Raw genomic sequence first — 20,838 nt, forward strand, 5'->3', positions numbered from 1 at the left:
CAACATCCTCTAAAACGATCATCATCTAAACCCGTTTAGTGGAGTGTGATGAAGCAGCTGACCCGGGGCTCGTCCGTCAGCAGGTTGTACCACATGACCGACGCCCAGCCTCCAGGCAGCTGGCTCACGTTGGAAATCACCACCAGGGGCAAGGAACACGTCTGAAAGGATGCAAACACATGCTGTAACAGTAACAGAGAGCAGAGCATCAGTCCTAATGTCCCGGCTGGTTCTGACCTCCAGGTCGATGGTGAGGCCCTGCACCGTGAAGCAGGCCTCGAAACTCAGGGAGTGCAGCTCCTCCGTCACCGAGAGGAGACCCTGTGAAACACGGATGGGTTCTTAGTCCGCTCTGCTCCTTCAACCCGACCAGCAGGACAATATGCCTTTGAGACGGGATGCTTATTGAGCGCTTTAAACGTGACAGTAACATGGGTCTGGATTAAAGAACTGATGCATCCATCGGCCCCTTAATGGTGAACTTCTACATTTCTCACCTCATTCCCCTTTGTCCCATTAATATATTTCTTCTCTTTCAGCTGCTGTAAAGAAAACAACATCAACATTTAACAAATCCCCCCTAATTGGTGAATATTTAGTCTGCAGGTTTTGGTAGACTAACTGCAGTAATAAATGAGTTGAGGGGCGATCTTACCAGGTGTCTAAATTCCACAGAGAGGCATCCGTTGGAGTAGTCCTCGATGTCCATGACTTTAGTGTTGTTGGTCAAGATAAAAAACTGACGACTTCTGAGGGGAAACATCAGGTCAAAGAAAGAAGCCTCCTTGTTCTCTGATGGAATCTGAGACACTTCCTACAATTTAGAATGTATAGTTTTGTGTATGGTTTCATAACCTCAAACTTTCTTCACTAGAAAGGAATCAGATCCCTGGGAAAGGTTTTAAACCTGAAGAGTCTGAACAAAGTGAGTAATACAAAACTCAGCTGATGTTCAGATCCACTACAGTGTTTTATTTGTCCTGTGGGTGTGTACTCACACTCTGCCAGGTGGGAGGTCCCTAAAGACACACACACACACACACACATAGCTTTAACAATAAGAAATGTGTAGATATCATTCTTTATGTACACTCATGTGTTTTTGCAAACTGTTACACACTTAATAACATAAAAATCCTACTTGTCAAATGTTGTTTTCACTTTAAGCTGATAATCCACTTCGGGAAGTTTAACCAGAAGTCTGAGAGGAGTCAGGAGGAGAACATGAACAACCATTATGACATCTAATTATTAATCACAAACATTGCATTTAGAAGTGACGGAGCAGGTCGTGTGCAGTGATGCTACCTGACTTTGGTGGTGAACTGCACTCCGGTCTTGATGATGAGGGGTTTCTGTGGATGTGTCGGCATGCAGGGCTGCTTCTCCACCACAAAGGAGCTGACAACACACCACGCCTCGTGCAATTAATACGGCTGTCACTATGGTGCTTTCCCTTGACGGCTCATGTCATGTGACACGTATTACTGTGTCATTAGTGCTGCACGTACACTATTCCATGTACAATCTGCATGCATTTACAAACAGGACACATGCAACACTACTTTTATACTGCAAATACAAATGTGGAGACGCATCTTAAGAGGGATCGGATTAATTAACTCAAAACTACAAAAGAAAGCAATATGAAGCCCCTAATTACCAGTATAGAGCACCGTGATGTGGGGACTATAGAACGCACCACCACCAATTAAAAGGAAAAAACGATGTGCACATCTGTAAGCTGCAATGTTCTTCTCCCCCGTCCCACCATGGATTAATTAATGGAGCGTTTAGGTGCCGTTGGTCGCCTCTAACGTGCACCTGTGGTCCCGCCCCCTCGTGTGTTAAAATGAAAGCCGCAGGGTTCAAAGTAGCGGCTTCCAGTCCGGTAGAAACGTTTGCCCTCTTTGAAGTACGTGCACATGAGCTGCATCCGATGTTTCCAGTACCTTCTGATGAGATGATAGATGAGGTATTTGATGCGCTCCTCCAGCTGATGTTTTTGCAGCGGGATTGGGTCACTTTCATAAGTGACCTTCACAACCAGCTCCACCAGCTTGTCCAGCTGGCGCTTCATCTGGAAGAGACTTTGGGCCATCAGAGTGAACCTGGGAGGACAAACGGGAACAAAGGCATCACCAACAGTACTACGTCATGCTGACCTGAGATGGTGAGAATAAAATGGATTCTAGAGATGATCCTGATCTCACCAACTCTGCAGCTGCTCCAGGCCTGTGAGCAGCGGACCGCCAATGGCGGCGATCTGCTGCCTGCGCTTCCAGTCCAGCAGCTCAGGGTTGAGCTGAGAGGTCAACAGGTCATCAATCTCCTTGATCACATCATCCATCTTTGATAAGATCTCCTATAAAAGGGGTTGGAAACATCGGTCACTGTTTATTAGATCGGTGACGTCAGTGAGAGGTTAAAGGATTAGAAGTTACGCACAAGCACAGCTCACACTTTATTGCTTAATTATTGCAGTTAATCAATAACGTGTGTGCAGTGCTTTCAGTCCCCAACAGTCAAAACACAAACAGCTCAATTCAATGTTAAGCAAATGGCTCAAAGTCAGCATTCATTAAACCACATTTATCCATATATATCTATATACAGTATATATATATATAAAATATATATAATGTCAATCACAGCGGAGTAACACTGGTCTCTGGCTGTAACAGAATAACGAGGGCGATTCCTCGCTCTGGTTCCTCAGTGATGATGTCGCCGCACGCCGCCGCCCTCATTTGGACTTTGGTGAGGATTAAACGACTTGAGTCTGGTGAAATGACGTCAGCTGCACACACATAACATCTCCATGTGCTATACAATACAAATTATATTGTTATTTGATTGTGCATCTAAACCATTGGAATAAGACACATATTGTGTATTTAAACCACAACAATAAACTGTAAAGGTTTAATAAACGTTTGATGCTTTCTTCCTTCAGTCACTGGGCAGCTTCTGTATCTTCTGTATCTTCTGTAGCTTCTGCAGCTTCTGCAGCTTCTGTGGCTTCTGTAACTTCTGTAACTTCTGCAGCTTCTGCAGCTTCTGTGGCTTCTGTAACTTCTGTAACTTCTGCAGCTTCTGCAGCTTCTGCAGCTTCTATGTGTGGAGACAGGATTTAACGAGATGATACAAACCTTCCTTTTATAATCCAGCCTGTTGAGCATTTCCTGAAGTCTCGTTACTTCCTGTTTCATCATCTCAGAGTTCTGTCGAGTATCCGTTGATTCTGAAACACACACAACCACAACCACATATATATATATATATACATACATAACACATGATTTCTAGTCTATTGTGTGCATATTGTGTGTAGATTGTGTAACAGGACACACCTCGAGACTGCAGGGTCTTGTAGCGGAAATCAAAGTCATCCTGCATGTCCTCGATGTATTTCACAGCTTGGTCCATCAACTACACATCGACAGTGTTTACAAGTCCATTCCATTTGACAATCAGACTTTTCTTGAAATGTGTGCGTTTTAATTTACCTGCACGCTGGCCCTGATGATCCCAACTCTGTGGTCCATTTGTTTCTGTTTCTCCAAAGCAACAGAATTCTGCAAGGATTTTTCCAGTGGTCCCTGTTGGAAAATCTTAACTTTAATAACTTAATAACTTACTTGCGGTGCTTTATTTCATTTTTATTACAGATCAAAAATAGACTTCTGTATGTATTCTTTTGATCAACAAATGATGATAGCAAACCTCAGAACATGCTTCAACCAATATGCACATTACTAATATTAAGAGTCAGCAGCGCTGTCAGCTATCAGGCCCCATTGTGTGCATTAAATGCATGCTAATATTACATTAGTAATATTAGCATGCATAGGTCCGGCCCCCTTTGAGGACGCAGGTGCACTGGACCCCCCGAGCAAGAAAGAAAAATAGGGTTGTTCCTTCTTTGTTTTGAATGAATTGCATTATAATATATAAACTTTATAAAAACAGGTTTTTACTTATATCACTGCACAGTTTTATTACATTTTGTAGACATAAATTTACTTCAAATATTAAAATTGAAGTTGGGAAAAGTGCAAAAAGTAAACACCCCCATTTAAGAGGAATCTTTTCTGTGTCCCACGGTGTCTTTTGAGCTGCTTTGTAAACTACAGTCTGACATGAAGGCCGATAAAGTGAGACGGGGACAGACAGGGGACACCTCAGTATGCAGGGGACATGTCAAGTCATAGATACTATGCATCTATTTTGGAGCCGCAGAGCCGGATACTAGATTCATACAAACGTTTGAATTAGAGCGCCGTAAACCTCGGTGTCTGCAGTTAAGTTTGAGATCTTTCTGGTGGTTTGTTCATAGGACCATTAGAGCAGAGCAGAGCCGCAGGGTGAAGCGCGTGAGAAGACGCGGGCGGCGTGCGCCATGCACTGCGAGGCTTTCCTGTCACGCAGCGCCTGCCACTTCCCAGCAGCAGCTGTTCAACCAGGGGACTTCCCCTGTGAGCGAGGCCAGGTGACACACCTGTTCCTGCAGGCAGGCGCTGGAGAGGATTCTGCGCTCCTCCCTCAGGCAGGTGGAGATCACCCTGGCCATCACAATAGGGTTAGATGTGTATTTCACCTGAGGACACACACACACACACACACACACACACACACGTTACAAAAACAACCACACTCTTGGACTTTCTTAATGTTATCATAGAAATGCACAAAAGAGCAAACTGCATTATTGGCATTAAAGTTTTTATCCAACAATCAGGAGAGAAAAAAAAGAAGGGATGATTTTCCCAGAAGGACTTAACGTGTGACACAGTAAAGGAATGAGGTTCAACATGAAGACAATCAGTCATTTAAGAATGTAAATTAGTTGGAGAATGACCTGTGATTTTGGAATGTGGGTGAACACGTTTAGGGTGTGACAATAAAATGCATGAACAAAAGTCTCCATGAAGTACTGAGCAGGTATCTTCACTAAAGGCAGATCACTGGTCGAGGTGATACCGCTCAGCCGTGGAATGAACCAGTTTCTTTGTGCTTTTTGAGCATTGAACCCATCAGTGAATGTGTTTGGTTTCATTAAATACTTTGTAGATTACTGCAGGACCTATCTGTGATGCACAAAGGTGGACTCGCATAAGACAGCTTTGACAAAGGAGAATCAAATCAAAAATACACCAACTGGTTTGCGTCCTACATAAGTGAAAGATTTGAATATGAATAAAAACAAGTAGCAAAGCCTTCTGTTCATTTAGAACATCGAAAACACAAAGCAGCCTCAAACTTTCCCTCCACCTCCACCTCCACGTCAGCAAATATGCTCCCGTCCTGCAGACTGAAGAGTGTGCAGCTGCTTTCTCTCCAGAACTCAAACCCACAGCAGAAAAAGTACCTTTACTCATCCGTGGGAAGAAGAGTTTTCATTTATCAGCATCACTAGAACGTTGTGAGGATGCACCTACACACTCACTTTCATAACACAATGACGCTGCTTTATGTCGGTCTACAGTCTGAAATCTCTTTAGTTCACCTCCATGATGAGAATGTTGAAGAATTATACCAAATGTTAGATAACTATTCACATATATTGATCATATTCTATTTCATCAGTGGGCGATTGTAGATGCATCCCTGTGTGTGTGGGGGGGGGGGGGGGGTTTCCTAAGGAAGATTGAAAATGTTGACGAGACAATCAGATGTAAAGGAGATTCTAACGTGGCTTTGGTTTGAATCAACAAGACAAACTTCTCTCACACATCAAAACAAAAAGCCTTCACAGCACTGACTACCACACACACACACACACACACACACACACACACACACAGGAGTAACTGCTTCCTCTGAGAGGACACACACACACACACACACACACACACACACACAGGAAACAGTGTGTGAGCCCTGTGGGTTTGTTCTGCAAAGGTAGATCTTTTCCAGAATAAACTGCGTGCTGAGGCTGATGACGTTCAGATTAGAAGTAATGATGCTTATTATGAATCAACAGAGCCTCTTTAACAACGTGCTGACCACCAGAAGCCTTCAGCAGTCCTCACTCTACAAAAAACACACAAAAATAGAAACCACTAGCCAGTCAGAGACGTTCACTCTACTTCCCTCCTCTCACTGACACACCATCAATGGAAAAACAACTTCCCCTCGTTACAGATGTTTTCAGTGTGAGTGCCATAAATGATTAGTATGGTGTAATATCATTTCAGGGAGTGAACCAGTGGAGAATGTTTAGATCTTATTTCCTCGATGTTCCGTTAATAAAGTGCTTGAACTCGTTTCTCACCAGCTGTCACTGCACCAGTGTCTTTCCTTCACATTGAGGCACGTCAACACAAACATGGAAATGACCTGCTGTACAAACAGCTGTCTCTGTGCCAGTAAAAGATATTTTTCTAAATACTAACTCAAGATACTGAGAAGCTCTCTCAAAATAATGACAATTAGTTAATAATGAGATTCTTGGTCTTGATTTGCTGCACTGAGTCCTTATTTTAAGAAAGATTGTCCTACTTGTCTTGATATATAAAGTCATTTGAAAGTCTTATAATAGATAATAAGTCATCTTATGGACTTATGGGATCACATTGGCCTAAATGGGCTTTGATCATGAAGGACTTGTCAGACGATTCGATTCATTTCAGATTCCTGATCTGTAAAATCAACAGAGACCCGGACATGAAGGACAAATGAAGGGTGACACACCTGTAACTGCTGCTGGATGATCTTCATGTTGTGTCTCTGTAGGAAGTTCTGCTCCTGTAATCGCAGCTTGTCCAACTGGGACAGCAGGTCTCTGAACAGCACCGCCGCCACGGCCTCATCGCTGGCTGCTATGTCCCTGAAGGAGGAGAAGAAGGAGGAGAAGAAGAAGAAGAAGAAGAGAGGATTTTCTCTCACATTCTGCTCAACGGAGGAATTGGTCGAATGTTTTCTTGCCCTCTGACTAACAACAGCAGAGTAGAAATGTTCCACTTTAAAGGATTTGTGCCCCCAAATTCAACATTTCGTATTCCATATTTTTCCTTTTACTGTAATGTTCATCACACGCACGCACACACACACACACACGCACACGCACGCGCGCGCGCAGGGAGCAGGACTCACCAATCCTGGGACTCGATCCAGCCGGACAGACCCTGGCGGATGTCCATGGGGAAGTTATCATCATAAAGGTAGTCCACATGTTCCAGGAGCCTGATCTCCAGCTGCTGAATCTGCTTCCACTGGCTCATCCTGCATCGACCAAACCATCTCAGACCTTCATGAAGCACGAGACCTTCATACAGTGCAGTGTCGTGTCTTCGTACCTGTGCTGCTCGATGCGCTGATCTCCGTCTCATTTACCACGTGCACTTGTTTCCAACTTTGACTTTCGGTTTTTTGCTGTTCAGGAAGCGACCTCATTTATTAAAAGGGGCGGTCCTAAACCCTCAGAACACACGCGCACGCTCGCGCGCGCGCACGCACTATGGCCTGTGCGCGGGCTGAGACATGCGCGAGAGAGGAATAGAGTGACGTATTACCGGAAAACCATGTACGTCACACATGTGAAAGCATTTCAAACAAACATTTGCAATGGCTGTCTTTTATAGTTCGTTTAAAGATGAAAGATGAGAAGGAAGAGTGTCGCTCGCTTACTGACACGTTGACTGTAGAATATTCTACTTCCCCTCATCTTTTCAAGAAGACATCTGATGCTTGTGTCCACAGCTGCAACATCACTCACCCGATCAAAGGGTGCCTTTAAAAAGGAAACTATCACCACTGTGGCTCACATGATGATCCAAAGCTCTTCATAGTGCTCCTTTGGGGAGTCACTTGTCCTGGTTGAGGAGTGAAAGGTCAAAGGGCAAAGCAGAAAGTGCCAACCAGGCAGACACAGGTCTGATGAGGATGAGAGTTAGAGACGCACCAAGCAGCACAGAACCCTCACGCTGTGTTCCTTATGGCACATGAATGAGGAGACATGTGATTGGGTCTTGTGTTGCGGGGGGTTAAACAACATGATGACGTTCTTCCTGATGTCAGTCAGTTGTTCTTCTGGTCGACAGAACGTCTGCCTCTCAAACGCAGCGCTGACACTTGACCTCTGACCTGACAAATAAATCTGCCAGAACTAGAGAAGTCGTTTGGCTGAATTTGTGCAGAATCACCCCAACATCTTCCAATCTTTAACACGTTCTTTCTTTCACACAACAACTCAAAATATATAATAATAAATATAAATCAATAACAAGGCAGTGTCTCACCTGCTACAAAATCATTTGTAAAAACATAATTGATCACAAATAACAAACAATCCCAACAGACATTAAACCGAGTGTCCGTCCAGCAATACAAGAGCTGTTGTCATTTCCTGTCAGTGAGTGTGGGTCAGGGGTCAGTCACAACCTAAAGGGTCACACACATCAACTGCTTCAGTAAGTTCGTGTCAACGGTTTCTCAACCTAAAAAAAGCCTCCCTTTTAACCACCATTTTTCCGGCCCAGTGTTCAATGAAACTGGATCGTTTCAAACAATCTAATTCTCTCGACTGAGGTGTGAGATGACTCACAGATGCTTTTGACCAGGTTCACCACAGAAAACCTTTATTAGACCTTTATTATATTATTAATATAATGTGTGTTATGTGGTTGTAACGTGTGGTTCTGACCTGAACAGCTTTCATCAGGTTCTGTCCTCCGTCGCTGCTTCCCTTCGTTTGGATGGCGCCCGGAGCGTTGACCTGACCCCGTACCCCCGTATCCACCCACGCCCCCATCGTCTCTGCTGAGAGGGCTGACCACGAGCAGCTAACGGTGTCACAAATCACCAACTCCTTCTAATCAATCTGTGAAACGCGACCCTGGCCACGGCGAATCCACGGCTTGCTGCCTTCGGTACCCATGTGAATGCGGGCCTGCCACCATCAAACCCAAGCGCTCCCTCCAGTTTGAGGACTGTGATGGAAGTTGGAGCTGATAGTGGATGAGGAAGAGGGAGAAGAGTATTAAACAGACCATTTATTTTCTTATTGATTGTAAACTGTTGCATTTTATCGTTCAAATTCATTAACTGGACCAAGTGTTTTGTCTTAAATGCACGTTCGTTCTAAACTTTATTCATCCAAGATAAGTTATACACATTAGATGGGTTAAGATGTCACATAATTTGACATCTTGCTTGCTTTTGTCACTTGGGGGCAGTGGTGTACAACACAACTGGCTTTACTAAAAGATGTGAAATGATTGATGGCAGTTAACTAGTTAATGGGTTTTACAGCATCCAATGTTCCATAGTATACTATTTTAATCATTAAAAGTGTGAAATGAACAATCAAAAGGTTCCCCATGGTCTGTATTGGTAAAATTGCTTTACTCGGAGGGCCATGTAGAAAAGGTTAAATTATAATTGCTTAATGTTATGTGAATGTTGTCTGTTGAGACAGCAATTTGGAAGTTCACTAAATAACCATGACGCAACAACTTAAGTCAATTTGATTATATTTGCTGCTCTTAAATAATTAAATTTCTAATTACAAATGCTTCAAGAGTGGTGTATATGGTAAAGAGTGTGTATTACAGAACCCCAGGAAGCCCTGTTTTTATCCCTCTATCGTACCACTGTAACGCTATGTATAAATGTATTCATCTTCAGTCAAATAAAAAAAATGCCAACATTAAATAGTATTATTTTATAGCGGCCTTTGTGTGTGGAGTGATGTTCTCCTTGTGTCTGCATGGGTTCTCTCCCACAGTCCAAAGACATGTGATTAACTGCTGACCAGCCCCCACCCCGCTGACATCTCATATAGGCCCCTAAAATATACGAATATTTGGCAAAACGTGTCTCTATTGTATTAAGTTCACAACTTGTCATTCTGTTTGTAGGGTAACAATCCCGCTCCCGTCCGGCGGGGGGCGCTGAATCACCTTCAGAGAGAGAATATCACAAAGAAGAAGAAGAAGCGCGTCAGAGGTTAAAGTTGAATCGAGTGAAAACATGGTCGAACACGGGGACATCCGCGTGGTTCACCGAGGTGGCAGTAAAATAAACTACAGGCAGCCTGTCATAACCAACGATTCAAGGTAAGCGAATGCTGTCCGTCCGACGACGTTTGCTGTTCGGACGGAAACGATGCGGCGGTTCTACACGTTTGTTTTAGCCGCAGCGCGTGAGCAGCTAGCAGCTAGCATTAGCATTTAAGCACAGTATCATTCACGTTAAAACCATCGTAGTCGTTAAAGACGTGTAAAAGCTGCGGTGTGTGTTGCTGCAGGTTGCTGCTGTGCGCCTCCGGACACTCCGTGAAAGTGTTCAGCACCTCCACGGAGGAGTGTGTGCACGACCTGCGGGGACACAGCGACCTGGTGACCGGTGTGCTGCTCAGACCCTCCAACCACCTGCAGGTAACGCAGCGTGCCTCCCGCTCACCTTTCAGCATCCAGGACGTATCGTTAGTGTTAAAAGCGGCTCACGTATAACCACTACAGTCATTTATTTGATGACTGAACACCATAATGAGTGCATGCTCCATATTTATTTTAATATTAATCTATTGGGGCCAGGGTATACTTGTGCTACTTACCAATCGGTTCCTAGATGACTTGGTGATATCAATGCCAATTCTTTATTTTTCATCCACTAATTCCTCATATAATTTTATTTAAAATTAATCCATAAGTTTAAAAATAGTTTTTGGACAATGCATCAAAATATCACAATAAATACAGATGCAATAGAACTTGTAACACCTACCAATAGCATTGTTGAGAATATATTCCTCACGGAAAAAGTCCTCTGCAAGACGGCCTCCAGCTTTTCCTGCTTCAGTGACCGCTGACAAAACCCATCAGAAACGACAACATGTCTGGTTGCTTTCCCTCTGTTGCATATAAAAAGATTCAAAAGATCCATTTCTGTGTTGGATCTCTAAAGAACACAATCATGGAAATAATAATGCCAGCAGGGTGTCTCTTAAATGGAAACATACGATTGAGACCCCTTAACAATATGTTGGATACATTTTTTTGTGCATAATCGAAAGCATCAATATTGTTGGTTAATACTTTACTGAAATGGGGACAAGGTTTCTGATTATTGGTTCGGAACATTTAGATATTGGATTTTAGTTCTCTGGTGACAATGGATTTGTTGTGTTGCAGGCCTACTCTTGCTCACTAGATGGCACTGTCCGCCTTTGGGACTTCACAGATGGCATCCTCATCAAGGTAGACCTTCACACTTGTATTGTTTTTTGCTCCAGTCAGTGTGGCTCAACCAGATTTCATGTGTTTTATAGCTTGCTGAATGTTTTTTTTGACCATATGCACTGATCTAGACGATCAAGGTTTATTCCACAGCAGAGACAGCAAGGTGCCTGTGGTGGAGAGGGGCAATCCTAACAGTTCCTGCATGTGTGCCCTCTGGCCGGATGAGAAGAACCTACAGGCTCTTCACATAGACCCTGTGTTGTTTTTTTCTCATGTCCCGACAGACTTGTGACAGCTGTTTGATCTCTTTCAGACATACGAGATTGGATACTCAATTTACTCCATCCACACCTCTGCATTCCACAAAGGGGTCGTCTTTATAGTTACCTCTACGTTAAGTGAGAAAAGATCTGGTAGGTTTGACCTTTTACTCTTTTGTGGTCTTTATCTGAGTGATGCTCGATTTAAAATAAAAAAAAGCACATAATTGTATTACAAGTTCTTAACAAGAACCTGATGCTGAAGTAATACCCGACTGCAGAATCAAGCAAGCTGTGACTATCATTTTTGCAAAAAGTCTGCCTAAAGAATTTGCTGAGGGGAGATGTTCCGTAGAATAGGTTGTAAAGGAAGTCTGGGGGAAGATGGGTGACGTCCATGTGTTTCCATCAGAACGTCATCGGGTCAGACCTAGATGTGCATCTTTCGGGGTCAGGGTTCGTTTCGAGTCGCTAGTCACAGAAAATGTCAAATGATTCTTTAACACGTGTGGAGCAGACTTTGGGTAGTACCCTGATTGGGAATGTGAAGCTTGCTGGTGTTTGTGCGTGCGCCCAGAGTCGTTCCAGCTGGTTGCAGTGCGTCTTCCGCAGAGTGGAGATCAGGTGGTTAAGGCCCAAGAGCTTTCTGCTGTTATCAGTGACGTCAGTTCCAACCCGGCAGCCATCGTCTTCGGCAGAGGGGTAAAAACACACATACGCCAAATGACAAACCAGATGGCTTTAATAACAAGTTATTCCCACGATTAGGAACACCCGCCTCAAACTGTCGCCAACAGTTTTTAAAATGCATATCCTTCCTGCGTTGATGTGTTAATAACCAGAAGTTGCCTTTCTCACAGGGGGAATACGTTGCTTCAGCTAACGGTTTGCATCTGGATGTCTTCTTCTTCAAAAAGACGAAGACGTACAGGTGAGATGCTTTGGTTACCAGGTGTGGACACAGTGTTCCATAGATGATGGAAAATGAATTTGATGATCACCTCAAAGTGTCACGTAAAACCACAAACCATTCACCACTTTAGAGTTAATAAGTATGTATCTTAATGCAAATGTTTTCACACCCACATTTGCTTACAAAGCCATGATGATGTTCAATGACTCTGTGGTCCTGTCTTTGTGTGGTTGTGCGCAGGTTTTTCCTCAAAAAAGACAACAAAAAAGGGGGCAAGAACACGTTCATGTGTGTTGCCGCTCACCCAAAAGATGACTGCATCGCCACCGGACACGAAGATGGAAAAATCCGCCTGTGGTGAGTGGTGACGAAGGCCTTGGAGCGGCTTCTCTTCAGAAGTAGTGTGATTGGGGGCATTCTTCACTGTTGGGAAACCTCTTTAAGGCCGATGCAGGTTGGTGTTGTGCATGAATGTGGCAAAGGCTGCATAGAAGAAGTTGATGTAAACACTGTAATGGGACCCTTGAGTTCAGCATTTGTTCGCCACCATCTTTTTTGCAATAATGTTTTTAAAGTGAAACATACATTTTTGGCCCAAACCTTTTCCTGGCCTTAAAGAACTGGTTAAGTTTTGTGGTCAGAGGTCACTATCTCTGGAATGCTGATTTTATGTTTAAGCTAAATGTCTTATAGGAAATATGAAGTGCTGACATCTTGGAATTCTCACATTACTTTGTATCCTTTTTCAGGAGAAACTTCAACCACAAGAAAGAGTACACGTACTCCACCATGCACTGGCACAGCAATGCAGTCAGCTCCATGTGCTTCACACCGGAAGGTACACAAATCATTTGGCTTTAAAACCACAGATTGTCCCTCTTGATGAAGGTATATTAAAGATTCAGACCCCTCCCCCTGTCCTGTTCCTGCCTCTCTATCTGTTGGCTTTTGGTCCACTAGGCACCAACCTGTTGAGCGGCGGCGTGGAGTCGGTTCTCGTCCTGTGGCGCTACAGCGACGTGAGCCAGCGGGACTTCCTGCCTCGCTTGGGTTCCGCCATCACACACATCGGCGTGTCACCTGACGGAGCGCTGTTCTCCACCTCACACAGTGACAACAGTAAGAGTGGATATCATTTTGCATTTAACACCTCTGATCCAGCATTTATTTCATTATTGCACAATAGTAGTGACCTGATTTGAACTATGGAGCAAAATGTGTCAATTCTAATGCAAAGAGCTCTTGGTTGAGAAAGTGAAGTTAAAAAATGGAGTTACTTCTGCTATTCAGTGTGGAAGGAAGGCTTTGGTAACGTGTTTTTGTCTCTTCTTGTTTTTAGAGATTAACCTCATCCAAGGTTTTAAAGTGTCTGCTGTCATTCAGGGCTTGGTCACAGGTGAGCACACGCCTCATGAACACGCTGTATGGGGTCATAATAATCCAAAAGTCTAATAAACGTGGAATCTTTGAAACCATCTTGCTTCTAAGGAAGAAATAAAGTATCTCAATTTCAGTGGTACATTATTTCCAGTGATTATTGTAGAAAACCTCATTTCGTTTTCTGGATCAGTGCAGAAGTAAAGTTTTCTTCTTTGTGCAGGAGAAAGTGTTGAGACCGACCTGATGGTGGACCCACGCAGCAAATCCTTGGTTCTGAACGGGAAACCAGGCCACCTGCAGTTTTACTCCCTCCAGAGAGACAAACTTCTGTACAACGTAAGCATTCTGCTCCGTAAACACACGGTCGACCATAGAATGTTCCACAGTCAATTTAAATGTCATTGGCAAGGATACGAGTGCTTTCAGACGAGGTGTTTTCATTGCAAACCGCTCCTGTTTAACTAAAGCGTGTCTTCTGCTTTCTTTGCTCAGCTGGACATCGTGCAGCAGGAACACATTCATCAGCTGGGCCTGCAGCAGTTTAAGGTGGTTAAAGTGTCCTCCGACGCCTCCGGCAGCTGGATGGCGACGGTGGAAGAGCGAAACCGGAACGCTGCCGAGCTGGAGCTCAACCTGAAGCTGTGGGCTTTTGACGAGCAAACTCAGAGGTACATGCGTGCAAAGGGTCCACAGGTCTGGTTCAACTGGTTTTCTAGTTTTTTAAAGCTTTGTGAATAATGGACAGTTAACAGCTCCCCCCCCCTTACCTCCACCCTGTGACCCGTCTATCACATGCAGTTTTGTGCTGAACACGACCGTCTCGGCCCCACACGAGTCCCGGATTACGGCCATGTGCTTCTGCCCGGCCGCCGCCAGTCAGACCCCCACGCTGATCTCCGCCAGCGCCGACGGACACTTCAAAGCCTGGCAGCTGCCCCCGTCAGCCCCCGCCGAGGGTAAATCCCCCCCCCCCCCCCCCCCCCCCCCCCCCCGCTGCAGGGCTTCACATTTTTCATCTTCACTGAAGAATGTTCACGTCTCGGCCCTCACCTGAGGGCCCTCAAAGCTCTGTGGGACCTGTTGTCTCTAACTGAAGCCCTTTTGAAATTCTTTACTACGCTGTTAAAGCACAATGTTGGAACACCTGAAACCTGCAAAATACAGGTTGTCGCTAAAATAATGAATACAGGTGGAACTCAAAGTTAGAATATCGTGCAAAAGCTCCTTGCTTTCAGTAATTCAATTTAAAAGGTGAAACTAATATATTATATAGTCATTACATGCAAAGTGAGATATTTCAAGCCTTTATTTGATATAATTTGGATTATGGATATAATATATATATATATATATTAATTATACATAATTCACCTTTTTAAGTTGAATTACTGAAAGTAATGAGCTGTTACACGATATTCTAACTTGGTTTCACCTGTATATAACATTCATATTTCGGGTTACGATGCAGAGATCCACAGTGAGAGCTTTTCTTTGCTTGCAGACGGAGGTCCTTCCTGGTCATGTGACTTCGTGGGCTCTTACCGCGGCCTGGTGCCACAGTGCTGCTGCTTCTCGGCCGACGGCTCTCTGCTGGCCCTCAGCTTCCAGGAGGTGGTGACTGTGTGGAGCCCGGCTTCCTGGGAGCTCCTGACTACTCTGTCCCAGCCGCCCAAAGCCATCAGGTGACCACCGCTGCCTTGTTTGTAGTAAGGAGCTGCTCCACCCTGCTGGGTAAACGCCCAATGTTTAGAGACGTGAAGGTGTTGGTTTTTGTCAAATGGGTTATGTGCATGGGGGGGGGCTGTGTAACCCTAACGTGTTTGTTTTAACCAGTCAGCGTTGATCTCAGACAACTTTTTATCCTTTCGCTGAGGGTTGTTTTTTTTTGCCAACTTTGCGACTTTCTTGTTAAATCTTTTCAAACCCTCTTGTCTACTTGTTCTGGTGTTATTGGAGCCCCCCCCCCCCCCCCCCCCCTTAAGAGAGAAGTGCCAATGTACATAGAGACCGTTACTAGATTTTGGTTGGGCTGCTGAGGCTCCTTTTTAAGCACTTGAAGGATCTCTTTAAGCCCACTGGCAGAAGTCCAGAGCGACAACAAATGAGTCCTGCAATGCCCCCCCCCTCCCTCCCCGCCCCTCAAGAAGGGGCCCTCGGGTCACTGAGGACACGACTACTTCCATAAGTGGGTTTTAAATATTCCAAGAGAAAAGCACTGAGTCAGCCTTGAGGATCCTGGCAGAACAAACTGAAAGCGTCTTGAGTCAGAACTCAGTCCAGAGCTCTTTGACAGGAACAGATTCTAAAGAACACGGTTTCTTTGCACACTTTGGCAGCTCAATGGGAATTTGAGCGTAACGAGACTTGAAAGTTTGTGGGGGAAAATGTGAAGGGTCAGCTGTTTCTTTTTTTTTCTTCCTTTTTTCTGTGCCAAAGCACAATTTACCCCAAAACGTGTTCCGCTTATCGAGAAACAAACGTCGGACCAACTTTAAAGTCTCTTCTTGACTTCTTGGGTGTTCGGACCGAAGCAGAAACATCTGACTAATCCTGTGAAATATGTGTAGGTCTGAGAAACTTGATTCTTCATAATATCCTTTTTTCTTTATTTATCCCCCACCAGGAATCTTTGCTTTGGGCGACTAAGCTGTTCAAAGTACCTTCTGGGAACCACCGAGGACCACCTGCTGTGCTGCTGGAACCTCCTCACCTGCTCGTGTAGGTGTTCACCTTGAGGAGAAACAAAGACTCGTTGTTTAGTACACCTCTAATTCTGCTCCTGTGTCCTCAGTGGAGTGGAGCACCTCCATGGACATCAGCCTGCTGCTGAGTGACCCCCTCACCGAGAACATCGCAGCCTTCTGCTGCCACGCTGGAGCCACCGACTGTAGGCATTCCACACCAACATCACACAGTTCTTCAGTAGTTGTAGGACAGGAGTAAAATGACTAAAGGTTACCTAGCAACAGGAGGAGTGATTGGTTCAGGGAGAATAACTGTTTTCTATTGGGAGGCAGAATGTAACACTACGGTTTGTATTCTCAGTGTTTGTGTTTAAGCCCAGCGAGCCCCGGCCCCTGTTTTCCCAGAAGGCCGTGTGCTCGGGGAAGGTCACGCACGCCGTCTTTGCCCCGAGGGAGGAGATGCTGGAGAGCTGTGAGGAGAGCAGCCAGTGGCTCAACCGCTCCCAGCTGTACTTCCTCACTGAGTGCATGGTACACAGGACCTTCTTTACTTGATGTTCTCTCCTCCAGCCGCTCACACACAGTAGCTCTTTCTCAAAGGGTCTTTTTACTGATCTGCTAGTGAGGCCTTCTCCTCTTTTGGATCATGATTTGGTTGGGTTGAACCTATTGTTTAGTATTTGCTGATGTGCTCGCTTCTCTACAGGACCTCATGACATTCAGCACGAAGGCGGAGGAGGACAAACTGATGGCGTCCAGCAAACAGGTACAGCCCACCTGAGACCACACCCCCAACAGGTGGAACGGGGAAGAGTTTAGATGCTCTTCATAACTGTCGCTTTGTTCCCCCTTTTCAAGCTTGTGATGGATGACAGCGTTGCCATGACGCCGTTCTACCTGCTGCTGGGGAGGCACCAGAAAGGAGGAGGAGGAGGAGGAGACGCTGTGAGCGGCGAGGCGTTGGAGAGGCCTCCTCTGCCTCAGGGCTCCGGGGCCATCAGAGAGGTCCGTGGTGGACTTCTTGATTTCCAGATATCTTGAGTTTTGTCTTTTGTTGTCGGCCTGTTAAATTGTGTGTTTGTTTTGTCGCCAGCTGCTGCGGACCCCCCCCCACGTCCTGCCCTCCACCGCCTTCCTCTGCTCCATCTTCGTCAAGTCTCTGCTTGTCTCTGTTGGCGACGTCAGGTCAGTAAACCTAGTGTTCCTTAAACTCTGCTGCCATGAGGCCCTCATGTGGACGTCTCGACATGAGGGAACAATTGCTGATGGAATTCATGACTCAGCAGCTTCAGGGGAATGTGGGCTCATCACGTTCTTTGTGTCCTCAGCGAGGAAAGTAAACACGCAGAGGAGGAAATGGAGAGTGAGAAAGAGGAAGAGGATTCGGATGGAGAAATGCACTCCAGCGCCTCGAGACCGGGGCACGGGTCACATGGTCCGTCGGCTGAGCCAGCAGCCCCCGCTCTCTCAAAAGCCCAGCTGAGAGAACTGAGGCGGGTGAAGAAACTGGACCACAGCTGGCTCTCAGGCCTCCTGCGCTCCTGAACACCAGCGTGGAAGAAGACATTCACACAGATATGAAACGTTAGTTTTTATTCATTTTGATCTCCACACAAATCATCAGAATGGATTCCTTGGAAAGAACAAAACGATGTCCACGTTTAAACGCGTCTCCTTGCAATCGCACCACAGAAAACATTTGATTGCACAAGTTTCTGCTCCTTTTGGCAGCAATTGGTCATAAATTCTCCCTGAACGGAGGAGGTTGGAATCTGGTGTAAACCAGCAGGTCTTTCCACACACAGTGACGTATGTTAGTTGATAAACATACACAACAGTTTTTAGCGTGTTGTTTTATGTAATAGCATGTGATCTGTGTATTTAGCTGCAGTTGTAGGGGGGGCCACCAACATGACCCTTCATAGACTGACTCACAGCAGCTCTGTCAGACGTCTGCATTCATCAGCAGTTTGGACTCTTGAGTGAACCTGACTCCCTTTGGGATGCAGCTGTACATATAGATTCCCTTTGGTTAAATGGCTGCTTTGTATGCATACACCTTTTTATAAATGTAATAAACCAGCTTTTCCTCAATCTTTGCTTGTACTTTTATCTAACACATTTATTTTAAACGTCACGATGCTGTAAAGTCTGAGGCAAACCTCAAAGTCCTGAGCAAGCGGCCTCTGAAGGAAGAGGTCAGCGTTTCGTAAGGCGGCACGTTTTCATTTCAGCTTTTCCCTGTTCCTTCCTCTCTCGAGGTCAGCCTTCCCTACAGAGGAAGTCTTTGTGCTTATGATCTGTTAGACGTTGAGCTTGAACATCATTGGATCCTCAGAGCTTATCTGTCACTTATGTGAACTCAGATTGTAAAGCAGAAAAATCCCGTTCATTGACCTTTTGATTCTTTGTGGTTAATTTGGTTAATTCTGAAAAATCAAAGTGATCTAGTTTACATTGAGTTCATGTTCATGTGGACAGTCTTTGTCCACCACTGATGCATTTAAAGTAAAATGTAACTCATGGGTTATAATTAGGGCCGGGACTTTAGCGCGTTAATTACGATTAATGAATTACAATGTTAATTTTTGTGTAATTAATCTTAATTCACAAACATTTTTTACGCATTTTTACACGTATTTTTTGCACCGCGGAACGTTTCTCACTGGATGAGTTTCGGGGGGACCGATTATACTGGAGCACCAACTAGCGTCCATGACTTCAGACAACAACAAACCACAGTGAACATGAACCAAGAAGCTGACGAGACCGTGTCGGGTGGCCCCGTGAATGGGAAATCTTATAATAAACACACGGATGGAAGCGTCGATAAGAGCGTGGTTGTGTGCAAGCTGTGCAACAAGGAATTCACATCGAGCCTCAAGTATCACCTCAACGCAACACAATTAGCAGCTAGCGTGGACGTACAAGGACCCACACCCAACCCACACTGCACCAGATGACTGGTTTAAGGACCAGGGTAACTAAGTCCACGTCTGAAAAAATAACCAATGTTCTGAATGTACTTGAAAGTATTGGTCTACTTAAAAAAACCTAGTTTACAGAAGGTCTACTTACCTATAGGCTACCTGAATTTCTGAAAGTACTATATTTCTAAATATGCTATTTCTACACTTGTCTGCTGGAATTGGTTGAACAAAAATAAAAATCCATGTGAAAAAATTACTTCTCACTGTTCTCAGGTCAAATATTTATGCAATTAAAATGCAATTAATTTTGATTAATTAATTACAAAGCCTCTAATTAGATTAATATTTTTAATCGAGTCCCGGCCCTAATAGTATATATAATATTATATATATTGACCTTACATATATTTTTTATAATAATTTTTTACGTATTATTTAAAAAAAATCTTTTCTGTGACATTTTTTGACCCTACATATTTTGACTTTTTTCACAATATTTTTTTCCCATGACATGACTGGAATGATCTTAGATGGAGCAACCTACACGTCCCTGTCACTAATGCCAAATGCCCTAAATTTCTGTACTTTAAACCTTATCTGGGTTCAAGGGGACATGGTGGCTCTTCCTAAATCCTTTTTTAGTTTTGGGTAACTGACATTTATAAAAAATCATAATGGGATATTGCCCCAGAGATGGATTGGTGCATCTTGGAGGATCAACCATGCTATTCATCCTTCCTGCATTGGTAAAGGCACAAGTGAGTTGAATTTGAATGTAACAGAGAATTGGAGGGTGGATGCACTAAAAAGGGTAAACAAATCTACACCCTGTGCCAGACTGTCAGTTTAAGGTTGTGCACAGGATGCCCTGAAGTAGACAAACATGTGATTGTCTTGAAAAATGCCCTCAGAGGCTGTAATAAGTTTCATGTCAGTGTGACCACTGAATGAGACACATCTGCTCATCTTTACTGACTGGCCTTCTCTCCCGTCAAAAAGGTGGAACCCTATAGGCTACGTAGCATGGCTAATAAGTGCTAAAAGGCTAAAGCAATTAACATCAAATTCAATTCATTAGCAAAAGATTCTTCATCATTCTTGACAATGCCATCATAACTCAAGTGAACGCGCCTTGTGTTTCTGCATAACCGCCAGGGTTCACTTCTCTGAAACAACCAGTGGGGACAATGCCCCCACTACTACCTCCGCGGTAGTGCGCTCAAGACTTGGCAGGAGCGGGATTTGAACCCACTGGCGGCGCTTACAGAGGCTTTCGGCTCCTTCTTGCACCCCTACACTACCAGTCCTGGTCACATTTTGGCAACTTTGATTCTCCTATTTAACCATGAGCATGTGAGTTAAACTTTAAAACTCTTTTTAAATGCTATTTCAACATCTGGGCTTGAACCCACAACCTTCAAGTGCAGTGCAGGAGCTTATGTCAGCAGCTCTTCCGATGTGCTACTTCACCACACACTAACCAAC

The 20,838-nt window shown here is 44.5% G+C and overlaps 2 protein-coding genes across 6 annotated transcripts in view; one reads left to right on the plus strand and one right to left on the minus strand.

Moving 5' to 3' along the window:
- stat4 (signal transducer and activator of transcription 4) overlaps nucleotides 1-7,452 on the minus strand; it is an 11,919-nt gene extending 4,467 nt beyond the window's left edge. The window contains exons 1-16 of one of the 5 annotated variants that reach the window (XM_037488454.2): nucleotides 7,302-7,452; nucleotides 7,099-7,227; nucleotides 6,697-6,832; nucleotides 4,502-4,600; nucleotides 3,510-3,602; nucleotides 3,354-3,432; nucleotides 3,153-3,244; nucleotides 2,214-2,365; nucleotides 1,953-2,111; nucleotides 1,309-1,401; nucleotides 1,142-1,201; nucleotides 999-1,019; nucleotides 656-746; nucleotides 498-542; nucleotides 238-321; nucleotides 63-161 (exon numbers count right to left, since the gene is read on the minus strand). In XM_037488454.2, coding sequence (XP_037344351.1) covers nucleotides 63-161; nucleotides 238-321; nucleotides 498-542; nucleotides 656-746; nucleotides 999-1,019; nucleotides 1,142-1,201; nucleotides 1,309-1,401; nucleotides 1,953-2,111; nucleotides 2,214-2,365; nucleotides 3,153-3,244; nucleotides 3,354-3,432; nucleotides 3,510-3,602; nucleotides 4,502-4,600; nucleotides 6,697-6,832; nucleotides 7,099-7,226 — 1,431 coding nt within the window. In that variant the 5' untranslated portion in view covers nucleotide 7,227; nucleotides 7,302-7,452. The other 4 variants (XM_037488452.2, XM_037488456.2, XM_037488455.2 and 1 more) reach the window with 4 other exon arrangements.
- Nucleotides 7,453-9,944: 2,492 nt separating this feature from the next.
- wdr75 (WD repeat domain 75) lies at nucleotides 9,945-18,969 on the plus strand. The gene is made up of 21 exons (XM_037489338.2): nucleotides 9,945-10,061; nucleotides 10,253-10,382; nucleotides 11,139-11,204; nucleotides 11,500-11,599; nucleotides 12,024-12,148; nucleotides 12,307-12,377; nucleotides 12,600-12,716; nucleotides 13,109-13,197; nucleotides 13,320-13,478; nucleotides 13,699-13,755; nucleotides 13,960-14,075; nucleotides 14,232-14,407; nucleotides 14,538-14,695; nucleotides 15,241-15,421; nucleotides 16,363-16,457; nucleotides 16,531-16,626; nucleotides 16,785-16,954; nucleotides 17,130-17,189; nucleotides 17,282-17,428; nucleotides 17,517-17,608; nucleotides 17,752-18,969. Exons 1-21 carry the CDS (start codon nucleotides 9,976-9,978, stop codon nucleotides 17,966-17,968), a joined length of 2,508 nt encoding a protein of 835 aa, XP_037345235.2. The 5' UTR covers nucleotides 9,945-9,975; the 3' UTR covers nucleotides 17,969-18,969.
- The last annotated feature ends 1,869 nt before the right edge of the window (nucleotides 18,970-20,838 follow it).

This window comes from Pungitius pungitius, chromosome 10 (genome assembly GCF_949316345.1).
Source record: "Pungitius pungitius chromosome 10, fPunPun2.1, whole genome shotgun sequence".
NCBI lineage: Eukaryota > Metazoa > Chordata > Actinopteri > Perciformes > Gasterosteidae > Pungitius > Pungitius pungitius.